The 24,438-nt window shown below is 48.1% G+C and overlaps 1 protein-coding gene across 1 annotated transcript in view; it reads right to left on the bottom strand.

Annotated features, from left to right (window-relative positions):
- Positions 1–24,438, bottom strand: part of LOC138548412 (vitamin D3 hydroxylase-associated protein-like) — a 571,296-nt gene that overhangs the window by 395,536 nt on the left and 151,322 nt on the right. Inside the window, exon 4 of the mRNA XM_069642275.1 lies at positions 7,933–8,066. Coding sequence (XP_069498376.1) covers positions 7,933–8,066 — 134 coding nt within the window. The remainder of the gene's footprint in view (positions 1–7,932; positions 8,067–24,438) is intronic.

The raw sequence follows: 24,438 nt of genomic DNA, 5'->3' as shown, positions 1-24,438 counted from the left end.
GGGAGGGAGTGGGTCTAGGACTGGGTGGAGAATGGTAAGGGGGCGTCAATTCTAGTTTGGAAAGGATGGCACAGTGCCTATCAATAGCAATATTGTGAAAGGGTTTGGATAGTGCGTTGGCAAGAGATTGGGAGTTGGGCTGTGGGTGGGGAGTTGGGCAGCCTGGCGCTTTGAATTCTGAGATGATTCTGTGCAGTTCCTGGCTAGGGTTTCGAGAGTTGAGGATTCCGTTCCCGTAGAACGATTTTTCGGCTTTTCTAATTTCTGTTTGGCAGGCCCTTGTCAGTCTTGCAAGGGATGTTTTGTTTTGAGTTGTGGGTTTGGTTCTCCAGATCCACTCCAGTTGGTGCTTGAGAGTTTTGATGGATTTGAGGTGGGTTGTGTACCACTTGGGGTTGAGGCCCGGTCCCGGAGATACACTGCAGGGCGCTGGAGAGTCAATAATCGAAGGGTTCAATTAGGGGGAAGGGGGGGTACTTTCCTGGAGTGAGATTGCTGGGAGTGTGTTTAGGAGGCAATGGGCTAGATCTGGGTTAATGGTGACTTTATTCCAGAGAGGGAAGTGGGAAAGAGGGTTTGGAGAGGGCAGGCTGGTGACCCTGGAGAGGAAGGGTGGGGATGTCAGGAGGGAGAAGGAGATTGTAGAGAGATCTGTCCAGATCAGAGGGCGGGAGAGCAGGGTGGATATCCCGTTTGTATTACAGTGTTGAAGGTGTGGCCTCCGATGCGGGTGGGGAGAGATATGCGTTGTGTCAGATTGAGGACTTATAGCTTATCAGTGAGAGAGCTAGTAATGAGTTTTGAGGTATTATCGAACCAAATGTTTAAGTCTCCTAATCTGTTGAGAGATGGATGGTGAATTAAGGTGGTTAATAGGGCTTTACTGAGGGCGTCTGCAAAATTCCTGTTGTAGCCATGGGGTCTGTACAGGAGTAGAAAGCCGTGGGTGATAGAAGGAGAAAGTTGGAACTTTACTAGCAGTGATTAACAATCCATGCTGCAGGCTAGGTTATCCTTAAGTAGGATTGGGAGCCAGTGTTTGTGGAGGGGGGCAAACCCTCCTCCCATGCTGGATCTATTTTGTACAATCAGGTTGTACCCTGGGCGAAGGCCTCAAATGCAATAGGTTCAAAGTTGTCAGCGAACCAGGTCTCTGTGATGAAAATGTCTGGATTTTTGTCTGAGATGAAGTCAGAGATGTTCAATTTGTTTTGGCGACTGACCTGGCGTTGATAAGTTTGCAAGAAAGCAGGTTTGGTTTCTGGGGAGGGAGTGCATTAGGGATAAAAGCAGCGGTTTTGTGCATTGGTGGAGGACGGTGACTGGGAGGGTCTGATCGGGCTAGGGTCACAGGGTGTGTTGTTGTAGGACATGATGGGTCATGGGGGTGAGGAGAGGGAATGAGGGCAAGGAAAGGATGGGGGGGTTCATTGGACAGCCTGGGCGAGGGTTCGGTCAGCAATTGGTGGGGCTTGGGGGGCACTGGGGGAGAGAGGAAGAGAGCTAGGACAGGGTTACGTGTGGGAGGGGTGAGTTGGGCGGCATAGGGCATGGGCAAAGATTGGGATCTCGGATATGAGAGGAGTGGGGAGGTTCTGTGGTGGCCAGGATCATAGCCCTTTTGGGGGATTCTGGGGTCAGGTGGGTGTGGGTGAAATTGGCAGGGGCTGTTGAGATTGTTGTGTTAGCCAGGGAGGCCCTTTCTGCACTTAGGGATGTGAAGTGCGAGTTGGTGAGCGATGGGGAATGTTGTGAGGGTGATGTGGGTAGAGGGAGATGCAGAGAAATCGTTGGGGTGTGTGCGTGGTGAAGTAGTTGGGTGGGGCGTCTGGAGAGGAGAGATGGGAGGGTGGCTGGAGGGGCTGGTGTTTTCGATACTAGATTGCCAGCGTGCAGCTCTGATTTCGGAGGGGCGAGATCTGCATTTGGAGGTGGGTGAGTGTTGAACTGGGTGTGGTGATGCGGGGAGGGGGCTTTGTGTATGATATGGTGTAGAGGGAAGTGGATGGGCGGGTGGAGGAAGAGTGGAGAGGTTTGCTGGGTAGGCCATTAGTTGGAGCGCCAGCATGTAGCTCTGATCTGGACGTTGTGTGGCATGGTGTCTAATTGTGGGAAACAAAATTCAGGCAAAACCTTGTAATGGGTGAAAGTACCTAGATTCAGAACTCACACTGTAGCACCTATATTCAAAGCATGTACTGTAGACGGAGGATGCACATACATTCGAACATTCAATGTAGTGAAAATGCACCTAGATTAAAAACATTCAGTAGTGTGGAAAAACTCCTAAATTCAAGATATACACTGTAGTCGGAAGAGTGATCCTAGATTCACAACATTCACAAGTGGGGAAAAGCACCTAGATTCAACAGCATTCTGCAGTGGGAAAATGCACCTAGATGCAAAACATTCAGAGTAGTGACAGTGCACCTAGATTCAAAACATTCAGAGTAGTGACAGTGCACCTAGATTCAAAACATTCAGAGTAGTGAACACGCACCTAGATTCCAAACATTCAGTAGTGGAGAAAACTCCTGGATTCAAGTTATACACTGTAGTGGGAAGAGTTTACCTAGATTCAAAACATTCACAGTCATGAATAAGAACCTATATTAAAAAACATTCAGTAGTGAGGAAAAACACCTAGATTCAAAACCTGCACTATGCTCGGAGTGAGAGAGGCCAATAGTGAGGGGTCTCAGGCCACCCAGAATTGAATCAGAACCTTACCCGGTGCAATGAGCACTCCCCTCTTTCACAGCTTAGCTACCCTACCCAATCCTCTAGATGTGCAGTGGTGGCCATCCAAGGTGAGTTATCGGGCAGGCTTAGTTATTCATGCACATTAAAAGATGCATGTTTACTTCTTCCGATTTAGACCTATGAAGAATGTGTGTAGATAATGCTCTGTTTATCCTGATCTTCATAGGTGTTTCAGGACCCCTGCTGTGGTGTGCTACTTGTTCCAATCAGGCAGTAACAATAGTAGTTTCTTCCTGTGGCACATTCACTACTGGTCCAAAGATATCCATGGAGCCGGGGGTGCAAGCAGAGGCAGATGGTTCCACGTGTCCGTTCGTTTCCTATTCTTTGTTGGGAGTATTTTAACTCCCTATCTTTATAGTTATATAACAACGCGCCTGCACACATGTGTTTTTGGCAGTATTTGCCTATTTTTAGGAAGTCAAAGTGGCCAAAGGACCCCATATCTGTAGGACTGATCACCCCTCTTTTGAGTATAAATAAAGTGGCTGGCATCCCATACAAGCATTAACAGCTGTTAATTTCTACTGGATGTAATCAACGCAATTCCTTTTTGAATAGACTGGACACCCCACCACTGAGTCATGGGAACTGATTTGGCGTTCCCGGTAGAGTGCCCATCTTTGGATTCAAACAGAGAACATGTGAAAATTATGCCATCCAATGGAGTGATGGTTACAATTATCTGGGACAACCGTGCTGGTCCTGTTCGCCCTTTTGCTGTTCCAATTATATGAGCCAGTGCTCCAATCGTAAGGTTTTAAATATAAGGCAACTGAGGAACCTTTTATCCGGTGTAAAGCTTACATTGCTCAGCCAACTGGTACGCAATGTGCTTCTGAAGAACCACCTATCAAGTCCAATGTGCACATGAATGTTTCTGAGATATGCACGAACCATCTAGATTTGCAGTTTGCATAATAACGTTAAAAATCAAAAGATTGCTGGGGTAATCAAACGTACCTGTTTCATCCAGCATCGTGTATTGTCACCGGTATGATTTTTAACCACAAAAATGCATAGAGGTGCTCAGGTTTTTACATAATGACTGTAAACAGTTAGAATGGCAGCAATAAATGTATTTAAAAATGTGCATTTTAATACAAAACATACTGATATACTAAAGGCTCGACTCCTTCACGGATTAAAAATAAAATACAATAAAGTGTCTTTTCTGCGAAGCCACTAAACAAAATAAATCCGATTGTACAGTGAATGAGTGAATGTCTTCTGTGATTTGTATGCCGAAAAATGTATTTAAATGTATATAGCGCACAGCGGCCTTGGGGCATCGTGGCGCTGTTACAGAATACTTGCTTGGTACAGACATACATGACAAGTTGCATGTTCAATTGGTTACAGTGGAACAGCATAACAGGCTTGAGAGAGTGTAGCATGTTACAGGTAGGTGACCAGATTAGTAGAACAACTTGATTTTCAGCATTTTGCGGAAGACGATGTAGGACTTTTCATTTCTGAGTGTAGCGGGGAGGGCTTTTGAATTTTTAGGTGCTAAATTTTGAAAACTGGAGCCTCCTGCTTTGGACCTTTTGAAGGAGGGGACAGAGATTTGGTTAGTGAGGTGGGATCTCGTTGGTCTGGATGAAGAGATGAGGGTGATCCTTTCCGATAGGTAGGGGAGGGAGGCGCTAAGTGAGAGGCATCTTTGTGTAATGGCCATGGTTTTGAATAGTATGCATTCTTTAACCGGCAACCAGTGAGCGTCTTTACTTGCCTGGAGAGCGTGGTTTTCAATGACTTGTTGCTTGTTAAGATTTTTGGCGGAGGTGCCCAGGAATAAGGCATTACAGTACTCAAGCTTAGTGCCGACTGTGGCTCTAGCAATTGAGAGGCAATTTTTGGTTGACAGGAATGGTTTGACTGCGTTGACGATTTTTGTGGTGAAGGCCGCGGAGGAGACTATGGCGCTGACCTGGCGTGTCATGGATAAAGAGGCGTGAAGGTACACACCTAGAGTTTTTATTGCTGGTGAGGCAGTGATGGTGGTATTGTTCATGTTGAAGGTGCTTCATTGAGGGGAGAGTTTATGGAGTGTTTCTTTGGTGCCTACCACAGGGATCTCTGTTTTGTCTCAGTTAAAACATAGTCCGTTGGTTGCCATCCATGTTTGGATGGCTGTGTAAATATTGGTTAGGGCCACAGAGTCTTGTTCGTAAATGCCTGTTTGGGGGAGAAGGATTTGTGTGTCGTCGGCATAGTTTGTGTAGGTTATGTCTCGACGATCTAAATCATTGAAGAGCGGCAGGGTGAAGATGTTATACAAGGTGGGTGCAGTACAAGATCCTTGTGGGACTACACAGTGTATGGTGGTTGGAGAGGCACATGCAGAGTCTGAGAAGGCTCATGAGTCTACCATTGAGGTAGGACGCAATCCAGGCTATTGCTTGTGGTGAGAATTGAGCTGCGTTTTTTTGTTGCTTACCGAGGATATCATGGTTGAGATCAAAGGCAGCCGATAGATTTAACAAAAGGAGAAGTGCTGGTTTGCTTTTGTCCATGATGTCGCAAAGTTATATGTTAAGATCAAGCAAGGAGGATTCTGTCCCATGACCTGGGCAGAATCCAAATTGCCTTTTGCCTAAGATCTTGTTTTCTTCCAGAAATTGCTGGATTTGTGTATAGGCAACCATATCCAGGATTATGAGCAGAAATGGGACGGTGGTGAATGGCCTGGAGTTGTTGCCTATTTCTAGGTCCACTGAGGGTTTTTTCAGAAGTGGGCAAACGCAATCTTCTTTTAGGCTGTCGGGGACAGTGTTGGAGTTGATAGAGGCGTTGATGAATGTTTTCAGAAAAGTGGCTAGGGTTTCTGCACATTCTTTGAGTAGTTTGGCTGGGCATCTCCTTTAAAATCGGATGGCCTGATTTTGTTGACAATTGACTTCCCTGAAGGAGAAGGGTTTTATATTGTTTTTTGTGACCTTAATGTCAGAGTGAGATGCTAACTTAATGTGTTCAGAGAGGTTTTTGTGATGCTCATGGATCTTCTTTTGCAAAAGTTCAATTTTGTTTAGCAAGGCTGTTTGTGTACTATTACACCAAGCTTTGTCTTTATCAATCTCTTGTGATTTGGTGGCTGGGGTGGAGAGTTTTTTGAAGATGGCGAAGAGCTCTTTAGATTTGGAGGTGGCATTAGAGATTCTTTTATTGAAGGAAGAAGATTTGGCTGAAATTATGGCTTTCTTATATTGAGTGGCCAGAGTTTTGTAGCCGGATAGCGTGGATTCCTGAGGGGAAGCTAGCCATTTAGTCAGGGCTTTGCATTTTTGGGCACGTAGTTCTTTCAGTTCTGCAGAGAACCGGGTATTGGTGTGTTTAATTTGTTTACCTTTTTTGATCTGTAATGGTGCAATGGTGTCAATAGCTGTTTTCAGTGTTTTGTTATAGATATCTGCCAGCACTGAAGGGTCTGGGTTAGCAGAGAGGTTGAGCGTTAGAGTGTCTAAGAGGGGGAGGATCCTTTCTTTGGTAAGGTTCGTGCACTTCTAGCTAACGCGGGTGGAATGGAGCAGAGATTTTTGGGAGTAGTGGCTCCGGTCGGTATGAGGAAGTGTATAAGATGATGGTACAACCAAGGGGTAGGGATATTGGAGCTGACGTCTACATCACGTTTGTGGTCTACTACCCAGTAAATGGTGCACCCTTTGCAATAGATAGGTGTGAAGACTTTTTGGTGGAAGCCGGGCTCTTGTAGAGCTTGGGCCAGGGCTTTGGAAGGCCTATCTTTTTGGTCATTAAGTCTCAGATTGAAGTCACCTAGGAGAACTGCTTTTGTGGAGTTTTTTAGGTTTTCACCTAGGAGATGGATGAGGTTCTCATAGAAGTCCGCTATTGGGCCTGGAGTGTGGTAGGCTAGGTGGATGGTGATGGTGGGGGAGACAGAGATTTTAATGGTAAGGGAATCGATATTCTCCCTGTGGTGTGAGGGGGTTTTTCTCTGACCGCCAGGCCATCTTTGATTATAAGGGCTACTCCCCCACCTTTGGCTGAGTGTCTGTCATGCATATAGATGAAGTGTCCTTGTGGGAGGGCTAGTGAGAGGGCAGGACCGGCTGCTTCATGTAGCCAGGTCTCCGTGATAGCTAAGATGTCGAGGTCGAGATTGGTGATTAGGTCGTGGATTTCTGTAACATGTGCTGGAAGGGATCTAGCATTAATCAGTGCACAATGCAGATTTGTAGGTGCCACGTTATTTCTTATTTTGCCTTTGCTTGCGTGTTTGGTCATAGTGGTTCCTGGATCCTTGGGCATGATAGGTGGTGATGGGACTTTGGCAGTCACCGAGGGGCCAGTTGTATTTTATTAGGGCCGTGATATGCGTTGCATAGCGTTCGCATCTGTTGATGTCACAGAGGGATGCATGTATGATTTATTGTCACCCGGCCACTTGATCTTATGGTGATCGCACAGCAAATAAGATTACCACAAGATGGCAGTTAGGAAACTGTGTGGTTAGCAGAAATTGGGGGCTTTGAAACACAATTTACTTGATGTATAAGCCCCTTACAAATGCACAATACATAAATAAATATTTATATCATGAAATGTAAGTTAAGATGTACTAAAAGGAAGCATTTCATAGGTCGATGTATTGTTCAAAATGGATGTGCTTGCGATTGGCCGATTTTAACACCGGAGTGCAACCGTCCATTAAGATATCTTGGAACCTCACTGGGTATTTTACTCTGGGTGATGGGCCAGTGGGCTATTTCCTCACGGACATGGTTGAACAGAGTGCAAGTGCTTCATTCCTAAAAGGCAGGCCCAGTGAATTCCATCAGGAGTTGCTAACAAACCATGAACAGCCTCAAAGGCAGCAAAATTACACATTGGCCGGATAGCATAGAAAGATGGAGAAACTAAAATCACAGCTCCTCCCAGCCAGGTTAAACAACCTCATGAACAAGTCTCAGGTGGTGGCGACAAAGGAAAATAAGAATGCCAATCAAGTTACTATCTGTACCAGTTTGGCCAACAAAAATAACTGGGCGAGGATTAGTAAGCACACAGGGAGTAGTTTCCGTTCTTTGAACCTGGTGGCCCCATTCCACCAGTTCGTAGTGGAAGATAGCTGAGCACAATTGAATAATGTTTATGCATTAACAGTGACTACATTTAGAATTAAAAGAATTAGCTCTTATATCTTACTTCATCAGCGACTGCGGAACATTGGTTTTCACGAAGGGAACTGCACCCTGCTTCTTCAGAACTTGAATGAGAACATCGTCTTCGGGTGAAGGTACGTCTATGAGCTGAACATAGCCTAAAGTAGAGTCATGGCCCTAGAATGAAAACAAGAGACGGAACACAGAATGTAATAATTTTCAAAAGGGCCAATGATTTCTCGTGGTGCATGTTCTTCTATAAGCCCAACTGAAGATAACTGAATGGAGCCAGCCTTAGGAGCATGTGTATATTGTGGCAAATACTATGATGTTGTCCCTTCTCCCTGCAGGAAGACCCTTTTCATTTGGCCAGGGAGGTGAGGTAGCTACCCAAAATTACCCCTGGGGGTGGTACTCGGTAGGGGGATTGCATCAGAATGGATTCCTCCTTTGAGATACATGGAGGATATCATGGGCCAACACAGTATTACCATCCCTCACCCACCTTACCTTTCTTTACTTTCCTCTTAATCCATAAACTCTACCATGTACCTATGTCAAATAAATAGTATTATTATTACTGGTACAATGAAGAATAGGGTTTACTCCACTGGACAGTCATCTCATAATACTGGGCAAAAAAGAACAAGGTTGACTATACTGAATACCTAGGTCAAGATACTGTGACGAAGAGCCCTGAACAACTGCTCTGAGAACTGGATTGATCATTCTAGAAATCAGACACAAAGCAATTTAAAGATGGTTGAGGGACTAAAAGAACGGTCAGTCCCTCCCCTGAGGCAACGCCATCGAGAGCCCAGCACCACAGGTGGCAGGGCTGGGGGTGAAGCTGCTGAGAGGGTGGTGACCCGGTGTCCCGACTTGCTGTGCCGGGCAACGACAGACCGAGACAAGTAGAAAAAGAAATCCACATGAACAAAAACACTGTGCTACGCCGACAAGTAAATATGCGCAGTCAGGACTGGACGAGGTGCAGCGGAACCGCTGGAGGCAGTGGGAACACAATAGGAAACTAAGAAAAGTGGTCTGAAGACTCGCAGAAGCCCGAGACCAAAGCCACGAAACAGGAGCCCGACAACAAGGTACAGGGGTTGCCTGGTTCTGTGAAGGGTTGTGGGGCCGAAACTAGAGAAGCCATTTTGAAGGTGTCTGGGACCCGAGCAAGAGCAACCATATTGAAGTGGTCTGGTACCGAAGCCAGAGAAAGCAAATGAAGGGGTCTGAGACCTGAGCGAGAGAAACCAAAGTGAAGGGATCTAGCAATAGTTAACCATTATTTTGGATGGCCTTCATCTTTCCTGGGTAAATCCCTTCCCCAATATTTTCCAAAGTCAGTTCTCCAAAGAAAAATCTTGAACCAGTTCTTATAAGTTCTAAGGCAACATTAAAGTTCATTAAACAAAAATCCACTGGTAACACTTCTTCAGCTATTAGTTGAAAAGATCACCTTCCAATTACAGCCAAAAGGTAGCACCAATGGTAATCCTGGATGTCTCCTTTCCATGATTAATTGCCACAGTTAAAAGATTAGGTGAAAAACTTCTTCTACGACTTTACAACTGATTACGACTGATGCAGTACATCTAGTGTAATTGTCAGGATGCTTCTCTTCGGGTTGTTGCTTTCCTCTTGACAACCACCATTCTATTGCTGTTACTGTGGGAACAGTCTCCTTTGTTCCACGGTCTGCTCTACTTCAGTCAACTTCAATAGAACATCCACAGACAGTCTATTCACCACCACAGTTCAGGCTTCTTCTACAGCTTTATACTTTAGAATTGTTAGGCATGTAAAGACAAGACACTAACCTCTACAGGTAGGCAAGGCACTCTCCTTTCCTAAACTTCAAAAAAAGATCAGCTTCTTTGCCTCTTCTGACTGCTTCACTGCCCCTGCTTCTTCTTCTACAACTTTTACATTCCAGAATTATTAGGCATAGAAAGAAAACACACTGTAACGTCTACAGGTAGGCAAGGCACTCTTTCCTATATTTTAGGAAAAGGGCAGCCTTTTTGCCTTCGGAAGCTGTATTACCACTTACCAGCTTCAGTTAATGTCACACTTGTATCAGAGGACACTGGACCTTTAACAACCTCGCAGATTAGGTGAATAGATCTCAATAGGACTGGTTTCACTCTGGAAAGGGTTGGTTTGAATAGTGCGTGTTCTTCTAGTCAGTACAACAATTTCTGGACTTAAAAGATAAATGTTTAGAATAAAACAAGGTTTAGTCTTCAAAGGGAAAACAGCTTTAAGTTCACACGACCACTCTAAGAAAGTTGTTTAACCTTAAAGAGACGGCAGTGATTGTATTTCTATTAAATATCGTGGAGACAGGACTCCTTTAGAGAAATACAATTGGCCACACACAACAATTCACTTGTTACATTTGTAAAGGTCAACGTTAGGTTTTTCGGAATGGATGTCTATCAGGCGTTCTCTTTTAATGAGAGACACGCACCACTCCGACAATAGTTAATTGTTCAACAATGGAAATAATAGGCTTCTCTTCTTATGCAAAGACTATTGTTCTCACTAACAGTGCACGTGTTTCATTTCCATTGTTAAAAGGAATTTCCACAACAACGAACAGTTTATACTTGCGTGTGAACTTACGCAATTTGCTTCTGAGCTGGTAACAGTTACCGGCAAGACTTGCTAAGTGAACTTGAATGCTGAGCTTCACTCACCAGCCCCAGGAACACCGATTGCAGGCTGCTTCACTTTCCCGGCTTTTTCAACTACAACTACTTCCGGTACTGTTGGGACCCACACCCTTCTGCAACACGGGTGTCTCCGGTCCAGCCACGCCAATTGGGCATCTCCTTCACGCCTCAGTCACTCGGCTTGCCTTCTGCTGCGGGCCTCAGGCTTCAGCACGGTCACGGCTCTGCAATCACAGCCACACGACGCACCTGGGGAAAGCGCCACTCTCAGCCACAACAATGCAGGGTTTGAGACAACAGGGCCCTCTCTCAGAGCTTACAAGTGAAATCTGCTGTCTCCACGCCCAGCGTCCTTTCTGTGATCACACTTCTTCGTAAATTTTCCAGTCTAATGCTCTTCTGCTACTGCTGCTGCTGCCAGCATTCCGACTCCTGCTCCACCTTTCTTCTGCTTCAGCCTTTTATGCCTCACAGGTTTGACAATTAGCTTCAGGTGCGAGCCATTGATTTCAATTTCCTGACCCTTGCAAATGCTATTAGGCATCATTGCCTGTCTACTACATCTACAAGTCAGTTGTTTCGACTTCTTGAATATTTTTAATGGTAGATTTAATTCCCTTAGCAATAAGAGAGGAGCTACAGGTTTTGACTTTACTAGAGGAAAATGATTTAGAAACTACTACTACTACTACTACTACTTTAACGGCTGGTAAAACCAGCCATTAAGGTCGGGTCCCGCAAAGAACCTCGTAATCAGGCGTTAAGGGTTTAACGGCGCCGACAACTTTTACGGTGCCGTTAAACCCTTAACGCCAGGGTTGTAATGAGGCCCATTGTCTGTGCCAACGCTTTCCAGGCTTCTATTCCTATACTCCTCTCAATCATCCCTTTCTGCAGCACCCGGTGCCATACTATGGTTTCAGCTAGTGACCAGCGCTTCTAGTCTGCCCACCAAGCATCTATCCTGGGACCTTCAGCGGATTTCCGGGCCATTGCAATTCTGCACTTTGCCAGCACGCAAATTAAGTTGTTCATTCTAGAAAGATATGTATGATATTTTTCTGCCACTCAGGAACAATCCCAGCAGACACAATACTGCAGGCCATGATTGAATTTGAATCCCTTCTCTGTTCGCTTCCTCCGTCACCCCCTCCAAAACCTTCCAACCACGGGGCATGTCCAGAACATTTGCATATGACTGCTCACTCCTGGTCCCACCTTGGACAGGTCTGGCCACAATTACTGCCTATGTACAACAGCCTGTGTGGGGGTCAAATACGCCCTGTGCGTAACTTACAGTTGAGTTAGCTTAAATTTAGCGTTTCCTCCTCCATAAATCAGCACCCTCCTCCATGCCGCATCTGTGGAGACTCTCCCCAGATCAGTCTCCCAACTCCTACGCACCACTAGCTCTGTTGAGTCTCGGCTATTCAGCAGCAAGTCATACAGTCTGGAGACCATATTGTAACGCTCACCTGACTCCCACGGAGGCGCTGGCCTGGTTCGCGCTGCTCTGACCTCTTCTAAGGTGATGCGCAGGGTTCAGAAGACGGACTGGACCGGGCCCCCAAATCTGGCTTGTCTGGTTCGCAGAAGTACCCTTCTGTAGGCGAAAATAGGGGATTAACTGTCTGCGGGGTAATGCAATCGGCCTCCCACTTTCCCCTCTCACCCTCCTCGAAACCTTTCTGTGATTCCCCGTAGCGTCTCACCTTAGGGTCTGGAAGGACGAGCTCTCCATCCTGCTTCTGATGCAGGGGCGCATTGGTATCCAGTTACTTCACTGGATTTTCGGATTGGTGAGAACCAAACTTGCTTGGCTTCCAGGTAAGTTTTTTGATAAGAGGTTTCCTTGTGTCCAATCATTAATGTACTAATGCTAGTGTCTTTTTCCCCATAGGGGCCGGGGTACGGAATGCCGGGGAACAGGCACCGACCCGAGAAGAGAGGTGAAATCCTTGTAGAAATCAGGTAAGTCTTTAATGAGCGTTTTTTGGTAATGTCTTTTCATTCGCTCATTAACGCTGATGTCTCTTTTTCCCCTTAGGGGCCGGGGTCCGGAAATGCCAGGATGCGGCGCGGACCCGAAATGAAGAGGGAATGAATCAACAGGTAAGTCTTAACATGGAGATTTAGCTTTCCTTATTCCCTTCTCTCTCTCACCTTTTGTTCTGGTCTTTTTCTCCCTAGGTGCTGGGGCGTGACTGCGAATCCGGATGATCGCTGCTGAACATGGAGGCGCCCTGTAAAGGTGAGTGAAATGCGGCGCTGCAGCGATCGATGCGATGAGCTTTTAAATAAAAGTCTTCCTTTTCGGGATTGTCTGCGAGATGTCTCCGGGATGCGGATTTAGCAGGTAAGGACTTTTCCTTCTTCTGTTCTCTTCTTCTCTTCCTTTGCAGGTGATCCAGGATGCTGGCAGGCGTGGCAGAAGTCAGGATACAGGAGCAGACACGGTGAGCGTCCAGCTGCTAGATGCAGAACAACGCGAAACACGTGTGGCTGTTCGGGTGGGGTTTAAATAGCCTTGGAAGAAGTTCCAGGTATGTATCCTTCCTCCAATCAGGTATGTATCCTTCCCCGACCACGCCCGGATGGTAAATTAGTCCCACAGGTAAAGTAGTTCCTTTCAGGCCTCAAGGAGGCCGGGATCCTGCAGCATGGTCTGCATCAGGTAAGTGCACCCAAGCACTCCCATAATGAGTCTGGCGCCTATGGCGCCAGTACTGATGTCTTTTATGAGCCTGGCGCCATAGGCGCCAGGACACTGTCCAAAGGGCCCCTATATGGGGTTGCTGGGTCCTTCCTTGGGGACTGGATGTCCACTTTCGGGGACGCAGGGCTTGAACCGGCTCCCCGGAAGCAGGCATCATGACACATGTGGCGTCCTGAAGCATTGTACATAGTGTCTAGCACTACAATAGTATTTACCCCCTCTCAAAGGCACGGCCATCTCTTGTCTATTCTTCCAACCATGCCAAGACATAAGAACTCCGGACCAAGATGGCCGCCGTCCCCTGAACCCGCACGATCCCCGCTCTCCGCCCGGGCAGCAAACAAAAGGAGGAAAAAAAGCAGAACTACACCCACCAAAAGACCCATCGATCCCGGCAAAGAGGATCGAAACTGGGGCGCTACATGCTCTCGAAGGAACGGTCCCCAACGGACTGGCTGGAGGTGCCGGAGCCCTTGCGCGTGCAGCCCGCGCCGAACCCACCACAGAGCCCCAAAGGCCGAAGGCCGAGCCCGGGAGCGAGAGAAAGCCGGAAGGATCGCGGCGGAGCCCAACTTCCCCGCAAAACAGACTGGCGGCCCCCTCGGGCCGGAGCGAGGGAGCGGCGAGGCACAAGGACCTGTGATGCCGCCTCCATCCAGCGGCGCCGCGCCGGCCCATCGCGTGATCCCGGAGACAGCTGCAGCACAGTCGCGGGGCGTTGGGGATAACCGAGCACCCCCCCCGCAACCCCTGGAGAGACCCGGAGCGCGGACACAGCAGCGGGCCCGGCAGAGCTAGCCCGGACCCTGCAGAGCAACAGAGCGGTAAGGAGCACCCGGCTCGACCACCCCTGGGCGCCGCGCAGCCCGGGATGAAAGCTCCCTCTCCACCCAAGCGGCGCAGCGTTGGAGGAGCCGCTGGGTGAAGTGCTCCGGGCCGCCCACTTCATACAACCCACCCCAACCCGCTCACGGGCACACAGATACTGCCGGGCTCCCCAAAACCACTAACTGAGGCCCGGCTGCCCCCAGCCCCCTGAACTATCGTGATCCCCGCCCGAGAGTCATAACTTAGCAGATTTAATCTGGGGGTACATCTAACTCGGACCAACGCAGCCCCCAAGGGGAGGAAAACCCAGACAACAGACCCTGGCCCCCGCAAGACGCCAGGAGCAGGTGCCACATCAGCCATCTGGAGGAACACCTAACATCAGCGTGGGCCACACACCACGGACCAACGCAGCCCCCAAGGGGGGGGGAACCCAGACAGCAGACCCAGGCCCCCGCAAGACACCACGAGCAGGTGCCACACTAGCCATCTGGAGGAACACCTAACTTCAGCGTGGGCCACACACCACGGACCAACGCAGCCCCCAGGGGGGGGGGACCCAGACAGCAGACCCAGGCCCCCACAAGACACCACGCGCAGGTGCCATACCAGTCTACGAAGCCCCAGAGCGAGCTCAAAAGTTCCCCCTCCTCACCCTAAATTTGAGCCGCAATACACACTGCTGGCCAAGATACGGTGAAACCTGCCACGAGAGGGGAGCATGGAAAACACCTGAGGACTCACACGCACCAGGCCCCGCAGGACCTAAATGCAAAACAAGAACTGGCCCCGGAGCTCTCTTCATCTCCTCCGGGCTTGTGCTGGGCCTGACCCGCCCTCCCGAGAAACAGATGCCAGGCACTAGACAAAGAAATACCCCTGCAGGAGCCAGAACTACGGCGAAAACACGGGGCAAAACAGCTGGAACAATACTGGGGGCACCTCCAAGACGCAAACCAACACGAGGACATAGAGGAATCAAGTACTGAACTGGGAACAGCCACAGCAGACATCAGCACGATGGCACTAAGCAAGGAGGACCTACAAGATTGCTTGAGAAATATGGAAAACAGAATGATGGAGGCCCTCCAGACCCAGCTAGGCACGATCCGGGATGAACTGAAATCCTCCCTCCAGGAGGTAAAGAAAGACATGGTGGAACTGGGAGACAGAGTGGACACAGTGGAAAGACGCCGCTCAGACACAACGGAGGAGGTGAAACAGAACAGCATCCTCCTAGAACAGATCGCCAGGGCCACACATAACCTAGAGCTGCAGGCGGAGGACCTCGAGAACCGCTCATGAAGGTCCAACATACAGGTCAAGGGCCTGGCCGAAACAATTGGAGATAAAGACCTCAAAGACACATTCCAACTATGCTTTAGCAGCATGCTCAATGACATCCCGCCATAAAGCACAGCCATCGACAGAATACATAGAGTGGGCCCCAAACGGAGCGACCCGGGAGCCAGGCCAAGAGATGTGATCATGGCAATGACCTCGTACTTAATTAAGGAGGACATTCTACGAGCAGCCCGAAAGAAGCAGACCATCACTATCAATGGTAATCAGATCCAACTCTTCCAGGACCTGGCTTTGTCTACCCTGCACAAAAAGAGACTGATGCAACCAGTCACGAGAGCCCTAAAAGCCCAGAACATCACATACAGATGGGCATACCCCTTTGGACTGCAATTCACATGGGATGGTAGACCACAGCAAATCTCCACATGCGAAGAAGGGGTGGCGCTGCTGCAAATAGAAGAAAACGAACCCCAAGGAAACATAGAAACACAATACCCAAGGAAAGGGGGGGACCCAGAGGATGGGAATGGTCCCCCAACACCAGGCGACGGTGAACAAAGGAATTTACACTAGAGGGGCCCACACTATTAAAAACCCCAAGGGAACGGGCCCAGCGCACTGATGAACGAAACACATGAAGGGCTGGAGAACCCGGGCCCGCAATGGAAGAGAGGCTGACCACAACCGAAGGATCACACTGAAAGGTAAAATAAGAGTAAAAGACCGAACAGGCCCGGGCGGAGAGAGAAGGGGGAGGGGGAATCTTGGAATTCTCAACAAGCCCAGGAATACCCCGGCAATTGGGACGCTGGGGGTACCAAGGGACCCAACGCTCCTGGGGGAACCCGGAGAAGGCGCAAAGACTCCTTGGTCCCACCACCATTAGGGCAGAAATAAGTTCACAAGTTTTTGAGTTCAAAATGTTTTCTTTTTGTTTTTGTTGGGAAATGTTGAGCTGGGAGGGGCTCCAACCACACACCGCTTAATTCACAACGCCAAAAGAAGGCACACAAATGACGAAATAGACCCCACGATTGATCCATGGCCGAACTGACGATAGTATCCCTGAACGTACAGGGCCTAAACTCGCCAGTGAAACGACGAAGCATACTAATAAGCTTGTCAGGGCTTCAAGCTACAATCGTTTTCCTCCAGGAAACACACCTGCTCGGCCCAGACGAGAAACGGATGGCCCACAAAACCTTTCCCAAACAATACTTCGCCTCCAGCGAGGGGGGGGGAGTAAAACCAGGGGAGTTGCAATTCTACTCAACGCCAATTTACTGTTCAAGAAAAAGCTTGTATATATGGACACAGAGGGCAGATTCCTCCTACTCAAAGGGACCCTGTACGAACAGACATATACCCTGATAGCATTATATGGCCCAAATGATAGACCAGACATCTTCATAGGGGAAATCCTGAGAAACCTGGGTAGCCGATGCGAGGGACAAATCATTGTGGGGGGAGATTTTAACTACATAATGGACCCCACTCTGGACAAGACTCTCTCCCCCACGATGGCAGATGGTAGGAACAGACAAGCACTGGGCAAACTGTTCAGGGACCTAGAAGTAATAGAAAAGTGGAGGTTTTTTCATAGCACAGAAAGGGAATACACCCATTACTCGCCTGTACACAGGGGCTACTCGAGGATTGACATGATCCTGGTCTCTCCCTCCCTCATCCCACAAGTAGAAGAGGTGCAAATACGGGTACAATACCTCACAGATCATGCCCCGGTTATCCTAAAAATGGCCCCCATGAAAGAGACACCCTGCCCCCACAGAACTTGGAAACTGAACGAAATCATACTCAGAGACATAGCCCTTAGAGCCCATATGGAAACAGCGCTGGATAATTATTTTCGAGACAACGCTAACGGGGAAACAAACTGGGGGTGATATGGGACGCAGGAAAAGCAGTCATGAGAGTGGAATTCATATCACAAACCACAGCATACACACGGGAAAGGAAGCTACTCGAACAGAAATTGGAACTAGAACTGAAGGAGGCGGAATCACAACATAAGGCCAAACAAACACCCAAAACAGTGAGGAACCTACGGAAAGTGAGAGCCCAATTAGAGACCCACATGGCAGACCACACCGCACAATCCATTCTACACACTAAACAATCCTATTACGCACACGGCGGCAAGGCCAATAAATTCCTAGCAGCTAAACTCAACAAACAAAAAACACGAAACTATATAGTTAGCCTCAAGAACCCCAAAGGGGGGACAAGCAGATCGGAAGAGGCAAAGCTAAATATCATGGAAGTTCCACCGAGAACTCCTGGGGAAGGAGGACCTGTCCCTGCAGTTCCAACTAGATTACATGGCCAGAATAACCCTCCCCCAGATAACGGCAGAAGACAATCTAAATCTCCAGGCCCCCATAACATCTGAAGAAATAAGCAAAGCCATAACGCACCTCCCACATAATAAAACACCTGGGCCAGACGGATTCGGGAACGGGTATTACAAAACCTTCAGGAACCAGTTACTGGGGCCGCTAACGAACCTTTTCAACTACATCAGGGAAACCGGGATAACCTCGCCAGATATGGGTAAATCAACCACAGTCCTCATCTTGAAGCCGGGAAAAGACCCCACAGACTGCACAAGTTATAGACCAATATCACTACTCAATGGCGATGCGAAGCTATGCGCAAAGATCCTAGCAAACAGGCTAGCGAGGGTACTACCCCAAATAATCCACGAAGACCAAGCGGGATTCATCATAGGGAGACACACACAGGACAACATTAGACAGGCGGTAGATATTATAGAAGTAGGGAACAAAACAAAACAAAAATTCTCCATAGCGGCCCTGGACGCACGTAGGGTGTTTGACAGCATAGACTGGGCATACCTGGAGCTAACCCTAAAAAAATACGGTTGTGACCCCACCTTTGCAAAGATGGTCCTTGCTAATTATAAACTCCCCTCCACCACATTTATAGTCATGGCAGATCCACCACGAACATACAAATCCGTAGAGGCACACGGCAGGGATGCCCATTATCCCCTCTCATATTCGCAATGGCTATGGAGCCAGTGGCACAAACCATAAGACAGGACCAGGAAATAAAAGGGGTACTAGCAGGTAGGGTGGAACAAAAAGTAGCCCTGTATGCGGATGATATCCTACTGTTCCTACGCGACACCGCCAAGTAACTACCCAAGGCCCTAGATAGACTAAAGTAATTTGCTAAAGCGTCAGGGTTCACCATTAACCTCACAAAATCTAAAGCCCTCAACATAACAGAAGAAGAAACAATACCCCAAAGAATGTCAGCCCAACATCCACTGACCTGGCAATAGACTACTTAGGAGTCCAACTAACACGTAAATATAAACACCTATATGGGGAGAATATAGTCCCTGTGTGCAAACAACTAAAGGAGGACCTCCTGAGATGGGACGCCCAGGAACTCTCATGGTTCGCTCGTATGACCGCACTCAAGTTGACCCTCCTGCCTCGCCTCTTGTATGTGATCAGTTCACTCCCGATAGAGATCCCCCTCAAAACATGTAGAAACTTACAGAAGGACATGGTGACCTTCGTTTGGAACAGAAAGAAGCCAAGAATACAGAAAAAAATCCTGACTAGACCACCCCTATTGGGAGAGCTGGGATTCCCCGACATAGAAAGATATGCACTGGCATCCCGGATAGCCCCCATGCTGAAATGGATGGGAGACCCCCCTCATAAAGGATGGATGGGAATAAAACAGGGAGAAACTAATATCCCGATCAGGACTCTACACGCTCTACGGTCGGGGACTAGAGGAGCAGAGGGCCACCTACTGGAATCCACCCACTCCTCATTAAAAGCATGGGACACAGCACTCAGAAAACACCACATAGCCCCCGGGTTGGGGCCCTTTACACCGATGGCACACAATCAAGACTTCACCCCGGGTAAACAGGATAGCTTCTGGGAAAGCTGGGGGCCGACACACCCGGCCTTCCTCAAAGATCTCTACCACAAAGGGTCCCCATTACAATTTGAAGAATGCAAACGGAATTTTGGCATAGGAGAAAGAGAGAGATTTAAGTATATACAAATCAGGCACTGGATCTCCCATGGAGGGGTGAAGAGGGCGGCCACTCGGACTCCCATAGGTCTCGAGCTCACCCTGCAGGAAGGCCAGACCCAAAAAGCAATAACGAGGAATATATAAGCTCTTAGACAAGGCGAGAATGGATGACTGAATATCTTACAGGGATAACTGGGAGAGGGACCTGGGGACCCCTATCACGGAGGACGAATGGGGCCAGATCTGGAAAAGGGCCCAGAAATCATCCAAATGCACCACAATCAAAGAGACATCATATGAACTATTCACAAGATGGTACCTAACCCCACATAGGTTAAACAAAATGAATCCAGCCTACCCTCCTAGTTGTTGGACAATGCGGCAAACGAGAGGATCTTTACCACATGTGGTGGACCTGCCCCAAGGCTGAAATATACTGGAAAGAGATACTGGGGCACATAAGAGAGATCACAGGGAAAATGCTCCCACACGACCCAAAGGTAATACTCTTGGAGACCGCAGTCGAAGGCGTCTACGCAGAGACAGGCAACAACGCTGCCCTGATTACTCAACTACTAAACGCGGCGAGAATAACCCTGGCCCAGGGATGGAAGAAACCTGAAGGCCCAATAGTCGCGTGTTGGTGGGTCAAGATATGGCACATTCTGGCGATGGAAGAAGTAGGGGCCCTAAAGGATAACAAATATCTGAAATTTAGGGCAGTGTGGGACCCATTCATAGACTATGTCACAGACAGGGAAGCTCACTTTCATAGACCCAACCTGCTGAGATCAATCTTGAACTAAGACTCTAGACAAGGAGGAAATACGAGGAGGCTCATGCCTCCAGCCAACATAGGCGGCCAAGGCCCAGACTGTAACAAAACTGCCTAACGGTGGACGGAAGCGAAACCATCCCAGCTCTATTGTTGTTGATCTTGTTTTTGTGTTTGTTTTTATTTGGGAGGCAGGAGGGGTGAAAGGGGAAATATACCGAAGTTCGAAGGAAGAGGGAGCAGGGGAGTTATAAATGTTAAAACTCATGGACGTACTACAAATTTGAAAACGGAATGGGGGGGGAAGTGGGATAAGAACAATACTGAGATTTAAGTATACTGTTCCTTACCTGAACGTTTGTAAGTAAGACTCCATGAGAAGAAAATAAAGTTGGTTAAAAAAAAAAAAAGATATAATAAGAACTAGCCCTTGTGTTTACCGTATTCACTGACATGGGTCGGGAAATCTATCATCCTGTTGTCCCCTAAAAGGTCATCCACCGTGGGTATTACTTTACTTTCCCAATGTCTTCTAAACTGTTCCACAATACCCTGTTGAACCCCAATTATTCCTGGGGACACACGAGGAGCAAGGGTCAGTGGCCCCCAGGAGTTTAGAGACCCTGCGCCACAGGTCTTTGCCAAGTTTCCACAGTCTAGAGAGTCTTGGTAACACAACCCGCTCCGACCACAGCACTTCCATTAGAAAGTATTGCCCCACTATTGGCTGCAGCAGTGAGGTGTCTTGAGCGACCTCATCCCCAGCCAGCGAGACCTCATCCCCCAGCTAATTCACCACAAATTGTGGTTGCCCTGCTAAATAATACAACTCAAAATGGGGCATTCTTTTTCCGCCACTGCTATAGTCCCTCTGCAAAGTGCGCAAGGCAATTCTATTTCTCCCTCCTCCCCACAAAAATTCTCAGGCTACCATATTCAACTGCCTAAAGAACCCTCCAGGTATCCTATAAGATATGTTAGAAAGGTGATATAGGCGACGCGGAAGTACAACCATCTTTAATAGTGCCACCCTACCTGGTACCCCAAGTGGCAGCCTCTTACAAACGCTCATGCAGTTGACCGATTTATCCTTATGTGAGGAAGCAGGATCATGCCACATGTTAACGCCTAAGTAACGGAAGGTGTCGACCGTCCACTGCAGGCCCAAATTTGGCAGCTGCTCCATCGTAAGTCCTCTAGGTCCCACCAGAGCGAACAAACAGGATTTCATCCAGTTGACCCTAATACCTGAAAACATGGCAAACTGACCAATGAGATCCAGTAAGTACGGTAAATTGGCCTGAGGTTGATTTACGTACAGCAGCATATCATCTGCATATAAAGAAACCAGATGTTCCACCACATCTACCTCAATTCCTGCCTCTGCATACTCCGTTCTAAGGAAGACAGTCATTTGGTTCTAATGCTAGGATGAAGAGCATTGGTGACGGTGGGCAGCCCTGCTTGGTACCCTTAAGTACTTTGCATGCCTCCGAGTAAAAAGGCAGCGGCATTCCCAAAACGCTCAAAAGGCCTTTACTGCGTCCAAGGAGGCCACTGCATAGACCTCCGCCAAAAAACGATTAGTACTATCTATTACATGAGGTAGCCTCCGCAAGTTCCACGAGGTGCTACGCCCCGGGATGTACCCAGTTTGATCAGTGTGGACTAAGCTTCCTATCACCTTTTTAAGTCTATTTGCCAATGCCGCGGTTAAAATTTTGCAGTCCTGATTCACCAGAGAAAGGGGCCTGTATGATGTGCAACTTTGTGAGGGTTTTCCAGGTTTGAGCATAGGCATTATAGTGGATTACCTTAGGCTGCTGAGTAGTGCTCCCAGTTCATATGCTTCTACGAAGCCTTCCAGAAGCATGGGCGCCAGTACGTCTATATATGCCTTTAAGAATTCCCTGGGGAGGCTGTCCGGTCCCAGGGTCTTGGCAGTCGGGAGTTCTGCTATTACCACACTAATTTCATCTAATGTCAGCGGGGCATGAAGCATGTCCACCTGCTCTCTCTCCAGCATCTGTAAATCTATTTGGGCTTGGGCATCGCTAATGTCTCGTCATCATCCATTATATCCTTTGAGTATAAAGATTCATAGAATCTCGAAAATACCTCATTAATCCCACTCTGAGTGCTGACAGCATCCGCATTTTCTATGGCACTAATCATATCTCTTGGTTCTTCCCATTGACATAATCCTGACAACAACCTCCCAGGTTTTTCTAACTCCGCAAGTAATCTCAGAGTAAATTTCGCAAAGTCTAATCTACCCAGCCTTTCCCATTCCCTGATGCATCTTTGGTGCAGTTCCAACAATTTCGACAACCCCCCGCTTGCCCCCTACCCAGTACCCTCCTCCAGCACAATATCGTTCTCAATAACCTCTAGGGCCCCCAGTACATCCTTTCTAAGGCCGCCCATTTTCGCGATTCCCACCCACCTCACATAGCTACCTCAAAGGCATCCCACATGGTACCTGCCTTTGCAACACTGCCTATGTTCATGTCAAAATACTCCTCCATCTTGTCCCCCAGGTAATTCTTAAAATCATCATCTTCCCTTAGCTGCCAAGCAAGTATCGGGGGACTCTGTGTGATCCCCTGCCATATTGCTATCAAGGGGCATGCTCAGAGAGGACCCTAGCCTTATGATACGCACCCAGAATTTCTATCCCTGTGAAAATATAATCAATACCCCTATGTACTCCATGAGGGGTATACCTCACCATACCTTTCCCTCCAAACATCTAACAATCACAAATTTGGTAAAAGGGAACTAAGCGCTTTAGCTGGTGTGCAGGTTTCCTACGTTTCTTGTCTGAACTGTCCAAGCCAAGGCTAAGGATACAATTAAAATGTCCCCCCCAGACTCATGCAGACCCCCTGTATGTAGCCAACCCTGAGTGTAAGGACCTACAGAAACACTGTGGCATCATGATTCGCAGCATATGTGTTCACCAAGCAATCTTCTCTATTTTCCAACAACCCGTATACCACGAACCTTCTGCCCGCGTCATCTCTTTGAACTCCAAAAAGTGGAAGGAAACAGAGGGAGCGACCCAAATGAGAATTCCACTGGCGTATGCCAGATAAAGAGCGAACCATACAGCTTACCACCCCATTTCCTAACTATTGTAGCTAGGCTGTCTGCCCTGGGGGTACGTTTCCTACAACAGCGCAAACTGTATCCCCATTCTAATTAAGTACGCATGTACTCGCAGTCTCTTAACCCAATTATTAAGCCCCCTAACATTCCAGGTGACTATACCAAAACCATTAATCTTTGTCATAAATGATCCCACCAGGGCCCCCCTTCTCCCACCGCCCCAGCCACCTGATTTCTAACTCACCTCCCGAGGGTCGCCCTCTCGCCAATCAGGGCCATGCTGCTTTCCAACTGCTATCCCCGCAAAGCAGAGCACTGTTATCTGCCACCCAGGCAAGGGGGATGGGTACCTGCAAATAGCCCATGTCCACATTTCGCCTATCAATATCGCATCGATCACAATTCAGCCTGTCAACTAACAAAACACTCCTCCTCAAACAAACACATTGTAAACCCACCCCTCCCACACCACCCCATAAAAACATAAAAACAACCCAAGAACTTCCCCTCAATCCAAACATCCCGGAAGCAATTTGTCTGCTCAGGCTCAGCCGCCTCTCCTGTACCCGCCACCCCTTCTCTGGGTAAAGTGCAGCAGCTCAATGCCTTAAAACTGGCATCTTAAATTACAACTGGGGTGTATGCAAGGTGCCTTCACAACAGTGCCGTTGAGGCACCTACTATACATCCTGGTGTCCCAGTTCTGCATGCCCCCGCATATCCCTCATGCCTTTTCATCTAGACGGTATGGGGGAGGAGAACCCAGAGACATCATTCGCGATCTGCTCCTATGCCGCCACACTGGCTCGTTGTTGCCTCTACTCGGGAGCTGCAGTGTCCCCTGCTTGTCCAGCAAGGAGCGTGCCTCCACAGTCTAAAAAAAATGGTGACCTTCCGTTATGCAGGACCTTCAGTTTGGCTCGATAGATCAACATATACCGCAAACTTGCTTGCCGTAATCATTCTTTGGTTGGCCCAAAAATCATTCTGCGCCATTGCACTAAAACAGTATAGTCAGGATAGCCAACTTCGAAGATCCTTTGGTGATAGTTCCTCCTTCTGTAGAATTGGCAAGAATCC

This window comes from Ambystoma mexicanum, chromosome 1q (genome assembly GCF_040938575.1).
Source record: "Ambystoma mexicanum isolate Mex_15411 chromosome 1q, UKY_AmexF1_1, whole genome shotgun sequence".
NCBI lineage: Eukaryota > Metazoa > Chordata > Amphibia > Caudata > Ambystomatidae > Ambystoma > Ambystoma mexicanum.
This window is presented reverse-complemented; position numbering and strand designations above follow the sequence as displayed.